Source organism: Xiphophorus maculatus, chromosome 9, assembly GCF_002775205.1.
Source record: "Xiphophorus maculatus strain JP 163 A chromosome 9, X_maculatus-5.0-male, whole genome shotgun sequence".
Classification (NCBI taxonomy): domain Eukaryota; kingdom Metazoa; phylum Chordata; class Actinopteri; order Cyprinodontiformes; family Poeciliidae; genus Xiphophorus; species Xiphophorus maculatus.
In genome coordinates this window covers 1,934,655-1,949,537 of record NC_036451.1, presented here as the reverse complement: position 1 = coordinate 1,949,537, position 14,883 = coordinate 1,934,655, and the positions used below count along the sequence as shown (strand labels likewise).

At 37.5% G+C, this 14,883-nt stretch overlaps 1 protein-coding gene across 2 annotated transcripts; it reads left to right on the top strand.

The window, feature by feature from the left end:
* Positions 1-759: 759 nt before the first annotated feature.
* ankmy1 (ankyrin repeat and MYND domain containing 1) lies at positions 760-13,176 on the top strand. Of its 2 annotated transcripts, none has more exons than XM_023339094.1 (19): positions 760-1,104; positions 1,174-1,320; positions 1,429-1,623; positions 1,713-1,951; positions 2,883-3,099; positions 4,186-4,347; positions 4,554-4,714; positions 6,147-6,447; positions 6,528-6,709; positions 7,591-7,762; positions 7,944-8,084; positions 8,170-8,277; positions 8,358-8,465; positions 8,544-8,666; positions 9,557-9,658; positions 9,793-9,889; positions 10,436-10,499; positions 10,584-10,738; positions 12,336-13,176. In XM_023339094.1, exons 1-19 carry the CDS (start codon positions 904-906, stop codon positions 12,494-12,496), a joined length of 3,036 nt encoding a protein of 1,011 aa, XP_023194862.1. In that variant the 5' UTR covers positions 760-903; the 3' UTR covers positions 12,497-13,176. The 2 variants fall into 2 exon arrangements, with proteins under 2 accessions (XP_023194862.1, XP_023194861.1); XM_023339093.1 differs by having other exon boundaries at positions 9,748-9,889.
* Positions 13,177-14,883: the final 1,707 nt, after the last annotated feature.

Sequence of the window (14,883 nt, the reverse complement as noted above, 5' to 3'; positions counted from 1 at the left end):
AAAATAATTATCTGCTATATGCTGCGTCACATCAATTCTTTAAAAAACATTTAATTGTTTTTAATAGCTTTTTTTGTAGCAAATTTTTTACACCCCTCTGAATAAAATATTTGACATTACAGCAATAACTCCTTATAGATGCTGACCAGTTTTTGCATGTTTTCCGTGGTAGCAGGTAGCAGAGATGATGGATACAAAGTTTTTAAAAAATGTGTCCAATATGTGCAGATACTTCGTAAGTGTTAAATATCTTAATTTTTTTGTTGACATTATGTATGTTTATGATTTCAGAGATGTTGGTTTTAGGGTTTTCACTACCAGTAAGTTGTCATCTTCTAAATAAACGCTTGAAATATATCAATCCATTTTAAGAATATATGAAAGAGTTTTACTAATTACATTATATCAGTGAAGAACAAAAATAAACTCATTGATTAAATTCTAGTTTATTGGGCTCTCCTTGTCTACCATGGCAATATTATTTGAAATTTTTGATTTAAAGTTACTGTTTATGAATGTGTATATATTTATACCGTATAGAGAAACAGGAGCAATAAACGAAATATGCTTTTATTTTATAATTATCTGCATCGGCTAATATAAGTTTCATTTTTAATGATTTAATTACATTTAAAAATTGTCTATGAAATACATAGACAATTACTACGTATTTATTTAATTTGGTTCCTTTCGACCTTCCACATGCGCATGCGTGAAGAGTTCCTTTCTGCACGCGCTTCCCCGTTGTCATGTCAACCAATGTTGACAGCAAAATTACTACTGAAATCTGCCATCAACAGTTGACGTTTATCACGCAGATAAAAACCCCGCTTTGCCAAAATGTATCTCTAGCTGCCGTCTAAGAGCTTTACTACATTAAAACAAATTCAAGAAGCAGGAACAATGGCAGAAATCAGCGGTGAAGCTGTTCCAGACACAGAGGGGGAAGGCAGCAGTAGCGGCGGCAGTAGAGTCGTCGTCTTCGGCGAAGAGAGGCGAGAAGGCTTCGGTGTTCAGGAGTGGCCCGACGGGTCCAAATATGAGGGCGAATTTTTAGACGATTTCAAACATGGAAAAGGGCGCTACAGCTGGAAAAACGGCGAGGTAATGTGAAATTACAGCTTCGCCAACTGCCAGTGTTTCATTTTCTAAGTTTCCTGTTGGTTTTTGTAGTTCTATGAGGGGTTTTTCTACAAGGACCTCAAACATGGCGATGGGGAGTACTGCTGGCCCTCTGGCCACAAGTTCATTGGCAAGTTCTACCTAAACAGAAAGGAGGGATATGGACATTTAAAGTACCCAGGTGGAGCCATCTTTCAGGTGAGCCTGCAGTATTTGGGACTATTTCATTAATTAATAAATTTTTTTATTTTTTAAAGGAAGTGAATTCTGTAGAAAAAAAAGCATGTTCTCCTTCCACATATTCAGGGTTTGTACCACAGTGACCACAGGTTTGGTCCCGGTGTTTTCTCTTATCCAGATGGGAACCAGGATGTGGGCCTGTGGATCGGGCAGCGCCTGCTAAAACTCTGCTCCTCTTTAGAAGAAGGCTTTAGTCTGCTCAATTTTCCAGATTATGCTGCATTCATGCAGTCCTCTGATCGTGACCATTTTTTCATTAAGGTATGTGCTGTCATGTTTTTGCTTCAAAATCCCTTGCAGGCTTACAAGTAGCTTCTGTCCTATCATGTCTGTTTCTAACCCGTCTTCAGTCAGACGTAGACGAAGATCTGCTGTCAGACGAAAGCTTCATCTATCCACCCGGCATCGAGAGGTACTCTACAGATGGCGACCACTTGCCACTTCCTCCTGGCAGGAAAAGAGAGTTGGATCGAGTTTTTCACGGTGAAAAGTGGGAGCCAGAAGCTCATCCATACCAGGGGTACAAAAGGGATCCGCTCTCTGCGTTCCCTGTACACATCCGCATGAAGGCTAACATACGCGAACACAGGTTAGACACAATTACAGTGAAGTCGACCCCTGACCTTCTTCAGATCTAACAAAATTGGTGTCAAATGTTTATGCAGCAAAAATGTCCTTTTGTGCTGCAAAACTTTTTGTTTGTGCCGCTATCACTTTAAAGATGTTGATAAATGTTCCCAGAGGTCATGAAAAGTCAACCATATCCCACCTTCTTCAAATCAGAAAATAGGTGTCAGTGAACTCAGCAAAAACTTTGTTTGTGCTGCTTTTGCTCTGAAGATATTAATGGAAGTTTGAAAGTCAAAAGGTCAAAACTGCCCCTCCACATTACCCAAATCTTACTAAATTGATCTCAAATGTTTGTGACACGTTTGTGCAGCAAAATGGTTGTTTGTGCCGCTATCATTTTAAAGACATTAAAAAATATTTCCAGAGGTCGTGTAAAGGGAAAGGTCAACCACCACCTCTCCCATCCCGCGATCATATTTACATAATCAAATAAATTTGGTGTCAATCAACTCGGCACATTTGTGTAGCAAACATTTTTTGTTTATGCTGCTTTTGCTTCGAAGATATTAATGAAAGTTTAAAGGTCAATCAGCCCCCAGCCCCCACAGACACATTATCCAAACCTAACAAAATTGGTGTCAAATGTTTGTGACATGTTTGTGAAACAAAATCTTTTGTTTGTGCCGCTATCATTTTAAAGATAATAATAAAAAAGGTTTCAGGAGGTCATTAGAGGTGAACCATTCTGCCCCTACTCACATTTACCAAATTAACTCGACTCTGTTTATGCTGCACAAAATGTTCTTTGTGTACTTTTTTATTGACATGTGTAAAGTGATAGCAGCACACATGTTTGATACCAATTTTATTAGGTTTGATGAAGGTGGGAACCGAGTTCGTTGTGTGGAGAGGAAGCATCTGTTTCACCTCCACCTGCGTGTTTGTTTCAGGCTGCAGACTGAAACTGTCGGCTGGAACGTCACAGACCTCCTCTCTCTGAAGGGGGACAGCTTTGGGCCCAAAGGGCCTCTGGAGGTCAGCTCAGAGCTGCTGATTCAGCACAGCTTCAGAGGGGAGCTGCGTGCCGTGTCACAGATCCTCCAAAAAGGCGCCGTCTACCCGGATGTAGCCGACGCACGGGGACAAACCGCGCTCATCGCTGCAACCGTAACATCTCCCAGTTTCAGTTTTCCTCCTCTGCAGGGGCGTGTCTAGGTTTTTTTTTTATCAGGGGCACAAACAGAACAATGGTGGCAAAATGAAATTTGAATTTCATCTGAATGAACTGTGGGCTGAAATTTGAGAAACTAAATTTCTTATTTGCCCAAACAAATCTACAACTAGGTCCAAACTAAGAAAAAATTAAAACATAAGTTATGAGAATAAAGTGATAATGTTACGAGAATAAATTCGTACAAGAATAAAGTTGTAGTATTACAATAAGAAAGTTACAATATTATGAGAATGAAGTTTAAATTATTTGAGAATAAAGTTATAGTAATATGAGAAAAAAGTCAAAAATATGTCACAAATAAAGTTGAAATAATACTAGAATAAAGTCGTAGTTACAAGAAAAAGTCAATGTTTCGAGAATTAAATTTAAATAATATGATAACAAAGTAATGATATTACGAGAATAATGTTCTAGTGATATGAGAAACAACTGAGAAATATTTTGAGAGTAAAAATTGTTTATCTTTGTAACATTTACAAAGATAAAATGATAGTATTGAAGAATAAACCTGTATGAGAATAAAGTTGAAACCATATGAAAATAAACTCATACTATTACAAAAAATATTCTCATATTTACGAGAAAAATAGTTTAAATAATGTGAGAATAAAGGCATAGAATTATGAGAATAAAATCCAAAATATGCGAATGAAGCTGAAATAATATAAAAATATGAAATTAAAATAAAAAATAAAATTATGAGAATAAAGTCATAATTCTCATGACTTTAATTATGAGAATAAACTTTATTCCCATAATTTTATTTTTTTATTTCTTAGCATGGCCCTAATACTCCATCTTACAAAACACATAAATCTGTTTAACTTGTGAAAACTGTAATAGATTTGTTTGATCCAGGCAAATTTTTCCAGTTTCATCTAGTTGAGAAAGTCGTTCTACTCTGGATGGCATGTAGAAGAATTGTCTTTTTGCCTTCCAGCGTTGAAATTTCCTAATGTGAACAATAACATCCAGCGGGTCCACCCTCTCATCTATGCTTTTGTATCTCCACCTGTCAGGTAAACTCCCATAATGATGTGATCCATCTGTTGCTGGATAGCGGTGCTGATATTGACAAGATGAACGACGAAAGAATGAGCGCCCTGGCTGTGTGCCACGTCCTCTACTATCCCTTTGACTCTCTGCTGTCCACTCTGATCAAGCCGCCCACTGACACTCCAGTAAGAAAACGCATTGCCGTGCTGGGAGATATGGACTTTTGGTACTATTGGGACAATAATAAGATGACAATAAGAACTATTTATTACTTGTTTTTTAGGTGTAGTGTATGATTGTGACTGTGTGTCACAGCAATTATAGCCCCACAAACACAAATGCTGCTCTTGAAAAACATTCCCGTTTGTGCGTTTCTGTCATGTGTCGTAAGGTATCGATGTCTCCGCCTGGTGAGACCAGTTCTCCGATCAACCAGGCTGACATCCCATCAAAATTGACGGACCTGAACATCGAATCACAGATTACTGACATGAATCAGAACCAGAACCAGAATATGACGGACCAAAGCAGCTTAAGCCAGCTCACTGAGCAGTAAGCATGTACCTGCACAATCACCTCAGGCTGATTTATAGATATTTCATGAATAGAAACCTTCTGTTTACTGTTTAAAAGCTGTTTGGAGAATATGACAGGGCTGCAGCGGTTCTTTTAGTATTCTTCTATTTATTATTCTGATGATTAATCCCCCCAAAAATTTAAACATTTGCAGATTTTATATTAGAAATAAATTTAAACTATTAATTTTAAATAAGAAAATAAACATTTTATTGCCTGAATTCCTTAGTGAACGCTGGATCATTTGTAGCTAGAAGCAATAAATCAATTAACCACTTGAGAAATTCAAACAAACTCGATAATTTCCATTTGCACAATTTATCGTTTATCTCTTTTCTCTCTTCCCTCCAAAAACTGAATGACTAAAGTCTTCAGTCTGATGTTTTGGTCTCAACTAGCCCCTTTTTTTAAAAGACCATTTTGTTTACAGAGACTTTATAATTCATTTTATTTCTTGTTTTGTTTATTTATTTTAGATATTTAAAATGAGTTCCAGTCCCAGTGTTAAATGTTTGATAGAATTTAAAGTTTATTGATCTTTGAGAATGTGCTCCTGTTTTATTCTGCCATTATTATCATTATATGACTTGAAAATGGTCTCAAATCAACAGTATTATCGTGTATTGCAATAACTTCTGGGACAATTTATCATACAGGATCTGCATCTAAAAAATACTCCTAACATCAACATTGATTAAAAAATAATTTATTGATCCCAAAGGGAAATTAAATGTTGTTATAACTTGTATTAATTTTGATTATTCAGAGTTGTTTCAGATGGTGGCAGTTGTTGCCAGAAAAGATCTCCTGTAGCAGTCTGTAGTACGGCCAATTTGAAGAAGCCTCTGACTAAAGACGCTGCTCTGAATGTGTTGTTCTTTCAGGAAAATGGCCTTTTTTAAATCTGTATGCTTCAGTTTATGATTAATCAATTACTAAATTAGTTGACCATTATTTCAACAATTGATTAATCACAATTAATCATTCCAGCCCTTGTTGCAAATAATGCACATAACTCACTTTTTACTTCAGGTTTAATCATTTTTAGCACTTGCAAAAATTAAAAAATGATCAAAGCAATGAACAAAACAAAACAAATCACTAAGCCATTATGTAAATTTAAGGTGTGACTCACTGTCTTTGAATCTGGGGCATATTTTTGCTTTAATTTACCTATTTTTTGAGTCTGTATACTCCAGTTAATGATTAATTCATTACTAAATTAGTTGACAATTAATTCAATGATAGATTAATCACGATTAATCACAATTAATCATTTAATTTCCTTTAATCTTAGCTTTTTACGCATGTGCTCAGTGTGTGTGTATACACGAGCATGCAAGTAGCTAAAACAGATTTAGGAAAACACAAAATGATTTATTCCCAACGGTATTTATGTTGTTTGCAGGGCACCTGAAGAGCCGCCTGTACACATCTCACATTACCAAAATGGCGAAATCCCTGCAGACTCTGAGCAACTTGAGGAGGAGGAGTGGAAGGAGACGGGAACAGATGAAGGCTACGATGCCACAGACAAATCTGGAGACGAGCAGAGTGTTAGAGAGGCTGCGGAAAGTGAGTTAGAGAAGCTAAAGGATGAGCTCAACAGAGATGTGGAGAATTTAATCGATAGTGAAAACAGAGAAATCACCGTTGAAGATTTGGGTGAACACATTTCTCTGGGGAGTGGGCAGGAAGTCCCAGTCGAGGTAGCAGGAAGGTCACGCTGAACCTATTCCCCTTTGTTTTCTATGTGTTTTTCTAAGAGCTGTGATTCTGTCTGCGGCAGGGCGAAGACCACGATCTGACCCGGAATCAGATCCTTGACTCCTCCTGTTCCATCCGCAGCAGCGACATCGCTGAGTCAGAAGAGATGCTGCAGCAGTCAGCTGAGCTGCTGACCTTGGCTAGGCGACCCCCGCAGTGTGACTTACAGGAGATTATACGCAAAATGACTGTCGAGGAAATTGAGTCAGTTATTATTCCCCCCTCACATCGTGCTCCTTTGTTCTATGTCTAATGATGATGATGATGATGTGGTCTGTGCAGGGTCTCTTACATGTCTAAAATTAAAACCTTAAAATGTATTTAAAAAGTTGGCCTTACAGTTTTAGGACCACTTTTGTCTCAAAATTCTGACTTTTCTCAGAATTTTTATTTTAATTCTCAAAATTCTGAGAAAAAAAGTAAGAATTCAGAGATAAAGTCCGAAGTTTTTTCAGTGGTTCTAATATTCCGTACAAACATGTTAAACGCAGATCTTAAATTTTGCTGTAGCAGGACTATTCCATCTTGTATGGAGTTTTTGTTCTTTCAGGACTTTTCCGTCAGGCTAACTGATGTGCAGACATCATCATGTTCTGGACCATTTTAGGACCATTGTAGACAGAAAAAATACAGAAGTAAATTTACACTAAAAAAACTCAAAACATTTTTAGCTTGATCTCTGACATTTTCTCAGAAAAAAAAATACATTTCAGAGTTTGAAAAGTGTAAAATTACTGACTTTTCTAACTAAGAAATTAAAAAAAACATTCTAGAAAATTTCTGAGATTAATCTCCAAATTTATGAGTTTCTTGGCAGAATTGTAGTCCTTCTTTGTACTGCGTCACCGTAGTCCTGTGACTTGAGTCGGCTCACTAGCTGCTAATTTCTAGCTAGCTAGAACTAGCTTTCTTTCCATTAATAGTGGATATGCGCAAATGTATCACTAGTTGGCTGGACTGTGTTCATTTTTGCCACTCGTTTACATTTGGTACGAAATGTACTTTAAGATGACATTAAAAATGTTTTTAAAAGTCTAAAATGTAACTTGTTAACACCGGCAGAACCCCTGTTTGTGCTCGGCTAGGCCCCGTGTTCGTTTAACAACCCTGATGCTGTTACTGGATCGTGGAGCCGACCCCAACTGCTGCAGGGTCCCTCTGCCCATCCTGTTTTTGCCCATCATGGCGGGCGACACTGAGGTCGTCCATAAATTGCTCATGTGTGGAGCTCGTACTGATATTTGCCTTCCAATGCATGTAGGAATCTCCTCTGTAAATTATATATATATATATATATATATATATATATATATATATATATATATATATATATATATATATATATATATATAGGTCATATATTTTATGTAATATATAGTTTATCTCAGTCTTCACTTGATTACCTCCAGCATGCCGGGTTTTTTCTTCCTTTCTGTAGATTAAAGGGTTTTATCCCCTCCACGTTGCTGCAGCGTTGCACGGTTCTGAAGGTGCACAAATTACCGAAATGCTTTTGCACGCTGTCACCGAACCTGACTCTCGGGCATGTGACCAGGAAGAGATCTACCAACCGGATCTGGTGCATGTTTACTTTCACCTTTTAACATGCCCCCCGTTTAATAAAGGAGGTTAAAGTGTAAGTTAGTATTTTTCTGTCTTTTCAGGCCTTCATGGGGGATAAAGATTGGGTGGACGTGCTTGAGGACCTGCATCTGACAGATGGGGGCCGAACTGCCCTGCACATAGCCTGCCAGAGAGACGAGGACTACTCGGTCTGGGAGAACAGTTCACGCACTCACAGCTGTACACATCCTTCATCATATGAAATGTATTTTATTTGTGTGTTTTGCAGAATGCCTGTAAAGTGGTGGAGCTCCTGCTTTCCCACGGAGCCAGGACCGACCTCCTCTGGAGCGGACACTCTCCCCTCTCCTTGGCCATAGCGAGCGGCAATGACGCGGTACCGCCGCTCCCCTCCTTCAGGGCAACGGTTGCATAAATTTAAGACTCATCATGTTGCCGTCTTGTCTCCACTCAGGCAGTGGAGGAGATCTTAAAGGCAGGCGCAGATCCTAACTTACCTCTGGGCTGGAGGGTGGGCAGTGCTCTCTGCGCCCTCGTCAACTTCAACTACCGCTCAGGTGGCAACAGAATCAAAATGGTAAACTCAAACATAGAGATGTATCTTAAAATAAATGCAAATTTACATTTAGTTGTGATTTCTTGCCATAAAGAGTTACACTGCAAAAACACAAAATGCTACAAAGTATTTTGGTCTAGTTGCTAGTGTAAAATCTTAATTCAAACTAAGATGAAACTAATTTACAAGTGACTTTTCACAAGATATAGGAACTTGTTTTAAGTTAATACTGATGAAAAAAAATACAACTTATAGGTGAAATAATCTGCCAGTGGAACAAGACATTTTTCCCATATTATAAGTTAAAATGTATTGCTCCACCTGCAGATTATGTCACCTATAACTAGTATTTATTTCATCAATATTAAGGCATTATTGACATAAAACATTTTCATTTTATTAACTGTAAATGGAAAATCTTTTAATCATCCATATATTTAGAAATAATCTATATAATGTGATAAAGTTACTGGAATAAATGAAGGATTAAAATATGTCAGCTATCCACTGCAAAAAAAAAACTTACTAGGTATTTTTTGTCTAGTTCAGAGTGCAAATATCTTTTGAAATATCAATTGAAATAAGACAAAACTAACTTAAAAGCAAATTTTCTTGTGTTGCTCTGTAATGGGTTGCAATCTGTCCACATTGTGTCCTGTATGGAGCTAAATTGGGGCCATAAAGTTTGTAAAAAATGAAACTGAAACAAAAAAAAATTAAACTGAATAAAAAAGTGTTGAAAGTGTATATATATACAGTATATATATATATATATATATATATATATATAAAGTTTAAAAATTTTTGGCCTCAATTTAGCTCCATAACTAAATTGCTCTCCCCCTTTACAAACAAGCAAGTGTAAATAATGTATGACTGATGTAATAAGATAAAATTCTGTGTCTTTTTAGTTTGACATGTTAGCCAAGGCTGGTGCTAATATCCTGATGCAAGTTCCAGTGGGCGAAGTGGAGGGAACCGCTATCGACTTTGCAAACTTCTCCTTCCAGCTGGTAACCCTGTTGCACCATACAATAATTTGCCTCTGGAGGTTAAAAATGATTTGAGTTGCTGTACATGTTTCCATCTGAATATGCTTTAGGACGTACGTTTTGCTCACACTCCATTCTACGCCTTGAACATGCAGGAGAGGGATCTATTAAAGAAATGGCGCCAACTTCTTGCACTAATGGCGAATCTGTTGAGGGAGAGTGCTCTGACGCAGAGGAACCTTCAACTGACTGGTAAGTGCAACATTTTATTTGCAAAACGTATGCAAGTTATTATTTTTTTCTGTAAAGTAATTTAAGAGTAAGTAGCTTAAGTAAGTAGTAAATTAAGAGTAATTGCCACTTGAAAAGTTCTGGGTAGAACATATTTTTAGGCAAAGGCTTTTTTTATTAGTAATGCAAAATGTATATATTTTTTGTACAATTTTGGCTTAATTATTGCTCTGAGTATGTTATTCTTTCAGCTTGAGTTTGGATACTCTAGTTAATGGATGACTATTATTATTGACAATTAATGTGATTAATTGATTCAGTGCTGGATATATTATTAGGTTTATGCAAACTTTACCAATGTTCTGATGTCAAAATATAATTCTGTAAGTCCTGGACTTTGTGTATGCTCTTATTTGACATATGTCCCCTTTAAATATTCAGATGTCTACACACACACAGAGTGTCATAGGTTATCATTTCTATAGATTACATAACTTGACTTTTGTGGCATGTATGAATTTTTTTTAGTTGTAATAGTAACTAATTAAACACTAATAACACCCACAGCTCCAGAGGACGAGACCCCAAGCAAGCGTATCGCTCAAGGAAAAGCATCACCCAAACCTATGAAGTACACACTATTTTATATCCCTCCTCTTCAATCAGCCTTTCACACTGCACTTCTCAAACCCCTCGACTGTAAATCCTTCCTCAGGCCGCCATTGTTTAGGTTCTGCTATCACTGCGGCCGCTCTGCGTTTGTGAAGCTGATGATTTGTGGCCGTTGCCAGAGGGTGTACTTCTGCTCCAAGACCTGCAAAATGAAAGCCTGGGATGAAAGTCACAAGGAGCAGTGTCTCCAGATGGCAGGTGGGAATCCACAGATATCAACAAAACTGCAGTAACCCTACACAGAATGTGAAATTTAGGACACAAATGCCCTGAAGAGAAGAATTTTGTCATGAATTGGTGCGGTGGATGTGGTGAGGCAGACGCAGCAGACCCAGGTAAAGTGAGAAATGACGGTTTTAATGATAAATAAGTCCAAAAACAACCAGGCAGCACGACTGAGCAGAAGCCAGGGCTCAACGCCGGTAGCAACTGGTAAATTGACTGGACAACACGAAGGACTGAACGCACATAATACAGGACCCGACAAAGAACAGACACACAGGTGACACTAAATACACTGGGGGTAATCAGGGAACAAGAAACACCTGGGGACTAATCAAAGGGAGAACAGGACAACACTGAGACACAGATACACAGGAAACTCAAAATAAACACAGAAAAACACAGATCCTGACTAATTTAAATTACATTGGGCTTAGAATCTAATAATAAGAAAATACTGCCAACATGTAGGGCTGCATGATATGTCATATTTTTGGTTTTTGGAGACTTAATTTTTGGAAAATCTGGAATTTTTTTTGTCACCAATGTGCTTCTTGGGTTTCCATAGTTAGAATAGAATAGAATTCAACTTTATTGTCATTGCACTGTCACAAGTACAAGCAACGAGATATAGTTTGCATCTATCCAGAAGTGCTCTACGAGATATAAATATTTATTTAGAGATGTACAAGACTATGTATGTATGGACTATAAGGGGTTATAGCAAGAGATATAGATATTGTGTATAAATATAAATATGGGAGCTATATGCACAGATTATACAGATTATACAGAATATACAAGAATGTTAGGATAAATAATGGCAGATAAAAATTACAGTTACAAGATATGTCAGCATGCCCAGGGCGGCCATCTTGTTTGACAAGCTTTTTTTTTTTTTTTTTTTTTACAACTTTTATTCAATTGGACTTTGAATTTGGGTCAACTCTACAACAAAACACAAGGATCAGGCTTTATTATTATTATTATTATTTAGAATAAAGTCTTATTATTAGAATAAAGTCATTAGATAAGGAGAATGAAGTAGTACATTTATGGGAACTCCATCAAAAATAACAAAAAAATTAATAATTTAAGCTTTTTTCCTCATTGAAATTACGTTTTTTTAAAAACAAATCATCTCTTGTTTGTTTTGCTACGCGTTTACTGAGCCCAAACTCAACACTTTTGGGTTTTCCCCCCTATTTTTTCTGTTGTCGGTTAATTTCCCGTTGTTATATTTAAAGCCTTAAAGCCAAGAAAGTAAAAAAACAAGCACTTTTTTATATATAATTTTTAAACCTGATAAAATTGTGTCTGTATTCTGCTAATATTATATTCTACACAGAAAGGAATGATGGAAGTAAAAGGCACTTTTAAAAAATATTTTCTGCCATTTGTAATTTTGCTTTTGGAAAAAACAATGATTAAAATCACATGTGGTATGAAAAAGACTGGAGCCATATCACCCAGCCTGACTAAAATGTTAAAATTGGGTTAATAAATAATGTAAAATATGTATTATTGTTTAGGTGAGCAGTGTATTTGACTTGTCTGTCTCCTTTAAATGCAGCCAATCTCGATGCCCATCAGAAGAGAAGTTCTTGTAGACCCCGCATATCGAGAATCGTAACTATCAAAAGATACAAGCCGGAACCGCCCAAACCGCTCACCAAGGCGGAGCAGGCCATGGCGGACCAGATCTTCCTGAAGGAAAACTACAGTCTCAACTGACGGGTTTTAAATGCCAACAAGCTTTTAAAAGTTTAAGCTTGTTGATCTTACATGTCTTCTTTCTTCTTTGATCCCCCCCCCATAATTTTCAAAATGTCAAACCAAAGAAATGTACACTGTCTCAGGACTAAGCGATTTTTGTATTTATTTCATTTTTTTAAGACATGTTGGTCTTGATGTAGCTTTGTTTCACCTCTGTTATAAATTTCTGTTAAATGTTGGGAGTTTAGAAAATTTCATTATTTCTGCAGAGGAGAGGGGGTATTAGTGTTGCAATCAGATCTTTCCTATTGTGATAATAATTTTTTTTTTACATTTATTAATGGTTTCATATAAGACATTCTATTTTTTATTGTTTTCTTATAGGCAATAGCGGATTAAACGATGCCCTCTGAAATAAAAAAACAGACTTTACAGATCTTAACTGCTCATAACTACAAAACAAACGTGGCTGTAAAGGTTATCAATAAATATAAATCTGTTCTCCCCAATACAGGTACGTTCTGTTGCAACGGCTTAAAGCAGGGGTGTCCAAACTTTTTGCAAAGGGGGCCAGATTTGGTGTGCTAAAAATATAGGGGGGCCAACCTTGGCGGACGTTCTTTACATATAACAGCAATTAATTTAAATACATTTCAGCGAGCTGTTGTGTGTTTCACATTTGCTTTTTTATTTTAATTTCAGCCATCTTAAGCATATGTTTTGGTTCATTTGAAACATACATATCAAAATTCAATTGACATTGAAAATTGAAATTAAATATTCATTTAACTTCGCTTTTTTAACACTTTAACTTTTTTGTAACAGTTGAAGAGAAGTAATTGTACTCTTGGGTGCAAATTACATTTGAAACATAAAAAAAAATCTCAAAATGGGAGTTTAATATTTACAGAATTTTTAAACACAATAACAGAGAAATTGTCATATCAACAAGTGCAGGGCTCATTTAAAATATGACAGTAACTATAAATGTTGATTGGCACACCTCTCTCTCGCTTGGCGACCCGGGGACAGGACGCGCGGTGATGATGTGCGCACTAGCGGTGTTGCTAGTGCGTACCTTACAGTCCAACCCTACATGCTTTCACTCCAGAATAATAAACAATAAACATAACCCCCCAGACTTCGGTTTTTCAGACTTAGGTCAATGAAAAATGATGACTTGTCCGCATTAGTGTGATGGGTGAAACTGAGATCTGGATTGCAGGACAAAGGCCAGGTCTGGCTCAATGGCAGTAGTATTGATGCGCAAGATGTCTTGTAAGTGAGAGTCCGATAGCCGTGTCCTCACATGGCTCTTATTTAATTTCATAACCGAGAATGTCTTCTCACACAAATACGTCGACCCAAACAAGCTTAGCATTTTCTTACCAAATGCTCGAATCTCTGGAAACCTGTCCTTATTCAGCTGTCGGTAAAAGTTGGCGAGAGTAAGCTGCTGGTGCTGACCGCGGATCTCTGCGTCACACTGCAGCTCAATGACCTCCAACTGCAAATAGTCTGGAACATCATCTGTGTCCACGGAGAAAGGTGAGGAAAAAAGAGTGATCTCCTTCTCGATTGCTGCAAAGTCCCGAAAGCGTTGTTTAAACTCTTCAGCCAGAGATGAAATATCTGACGCGTACCTCCTTGTTTGCACTGCGACATCGCTCTGTGGGAATCTGGCCATGATTTCTTGCAGCGCTGGAAAGTGCGCAGTGCTGGGCTGGGTCGACGACAGGTGTCTTTCAAACAGTTGCAGCTTGATTCCAAAGGCTTTGACATGTGAATATAGTTGGCTTATGACTGCATCTGGTCCTTGGAGACTGGTGTTGAGGACATTAAGATGCTTTGTAATGTCAACTAGAAACCCCAAATCAGCCAGCCAAATAGGGTCACTTAGTTCTCCCATAGGTTGTCCTTTTTCAGCCAAAAACTCACCGATTTCTTGCCTAAGTGAGTAGAAGCGTGACAGTGCAGAACCCCGACTGAGCCATCTCACGTCATTGTGATAGACAACATCTCCATATTCCGCATGAATCTCGCTGAGAAACTGTTGGAACTGACGGTGGCATAGCGCTCTGGAGCGGATATAATTAATTGACTTTATCACCGGTCCCATAACATGTTCGTATTGGAGATGTTTAGCACACAGAACTTGCTGATGAATGATGCAATGGAGTTTTACAGCTTTCCCTCCTTCTTCACTTACTTTGTTACTTATTAGTGTTGCTAATCCGCTTTGTTTGCCAGTCATCGATGGCGCGCCATCGGTAATTATCCCAGAAATTTTATTCCACGGGAGTTTCATGTTATCCACGGCAGCGCAAACAGAAGAGAATAAATCTGTTCCTCTTGTTTGGTTTTTCAGGCTCTGTAGGTCAAGTAGTTCTTCAGTAATATTCATT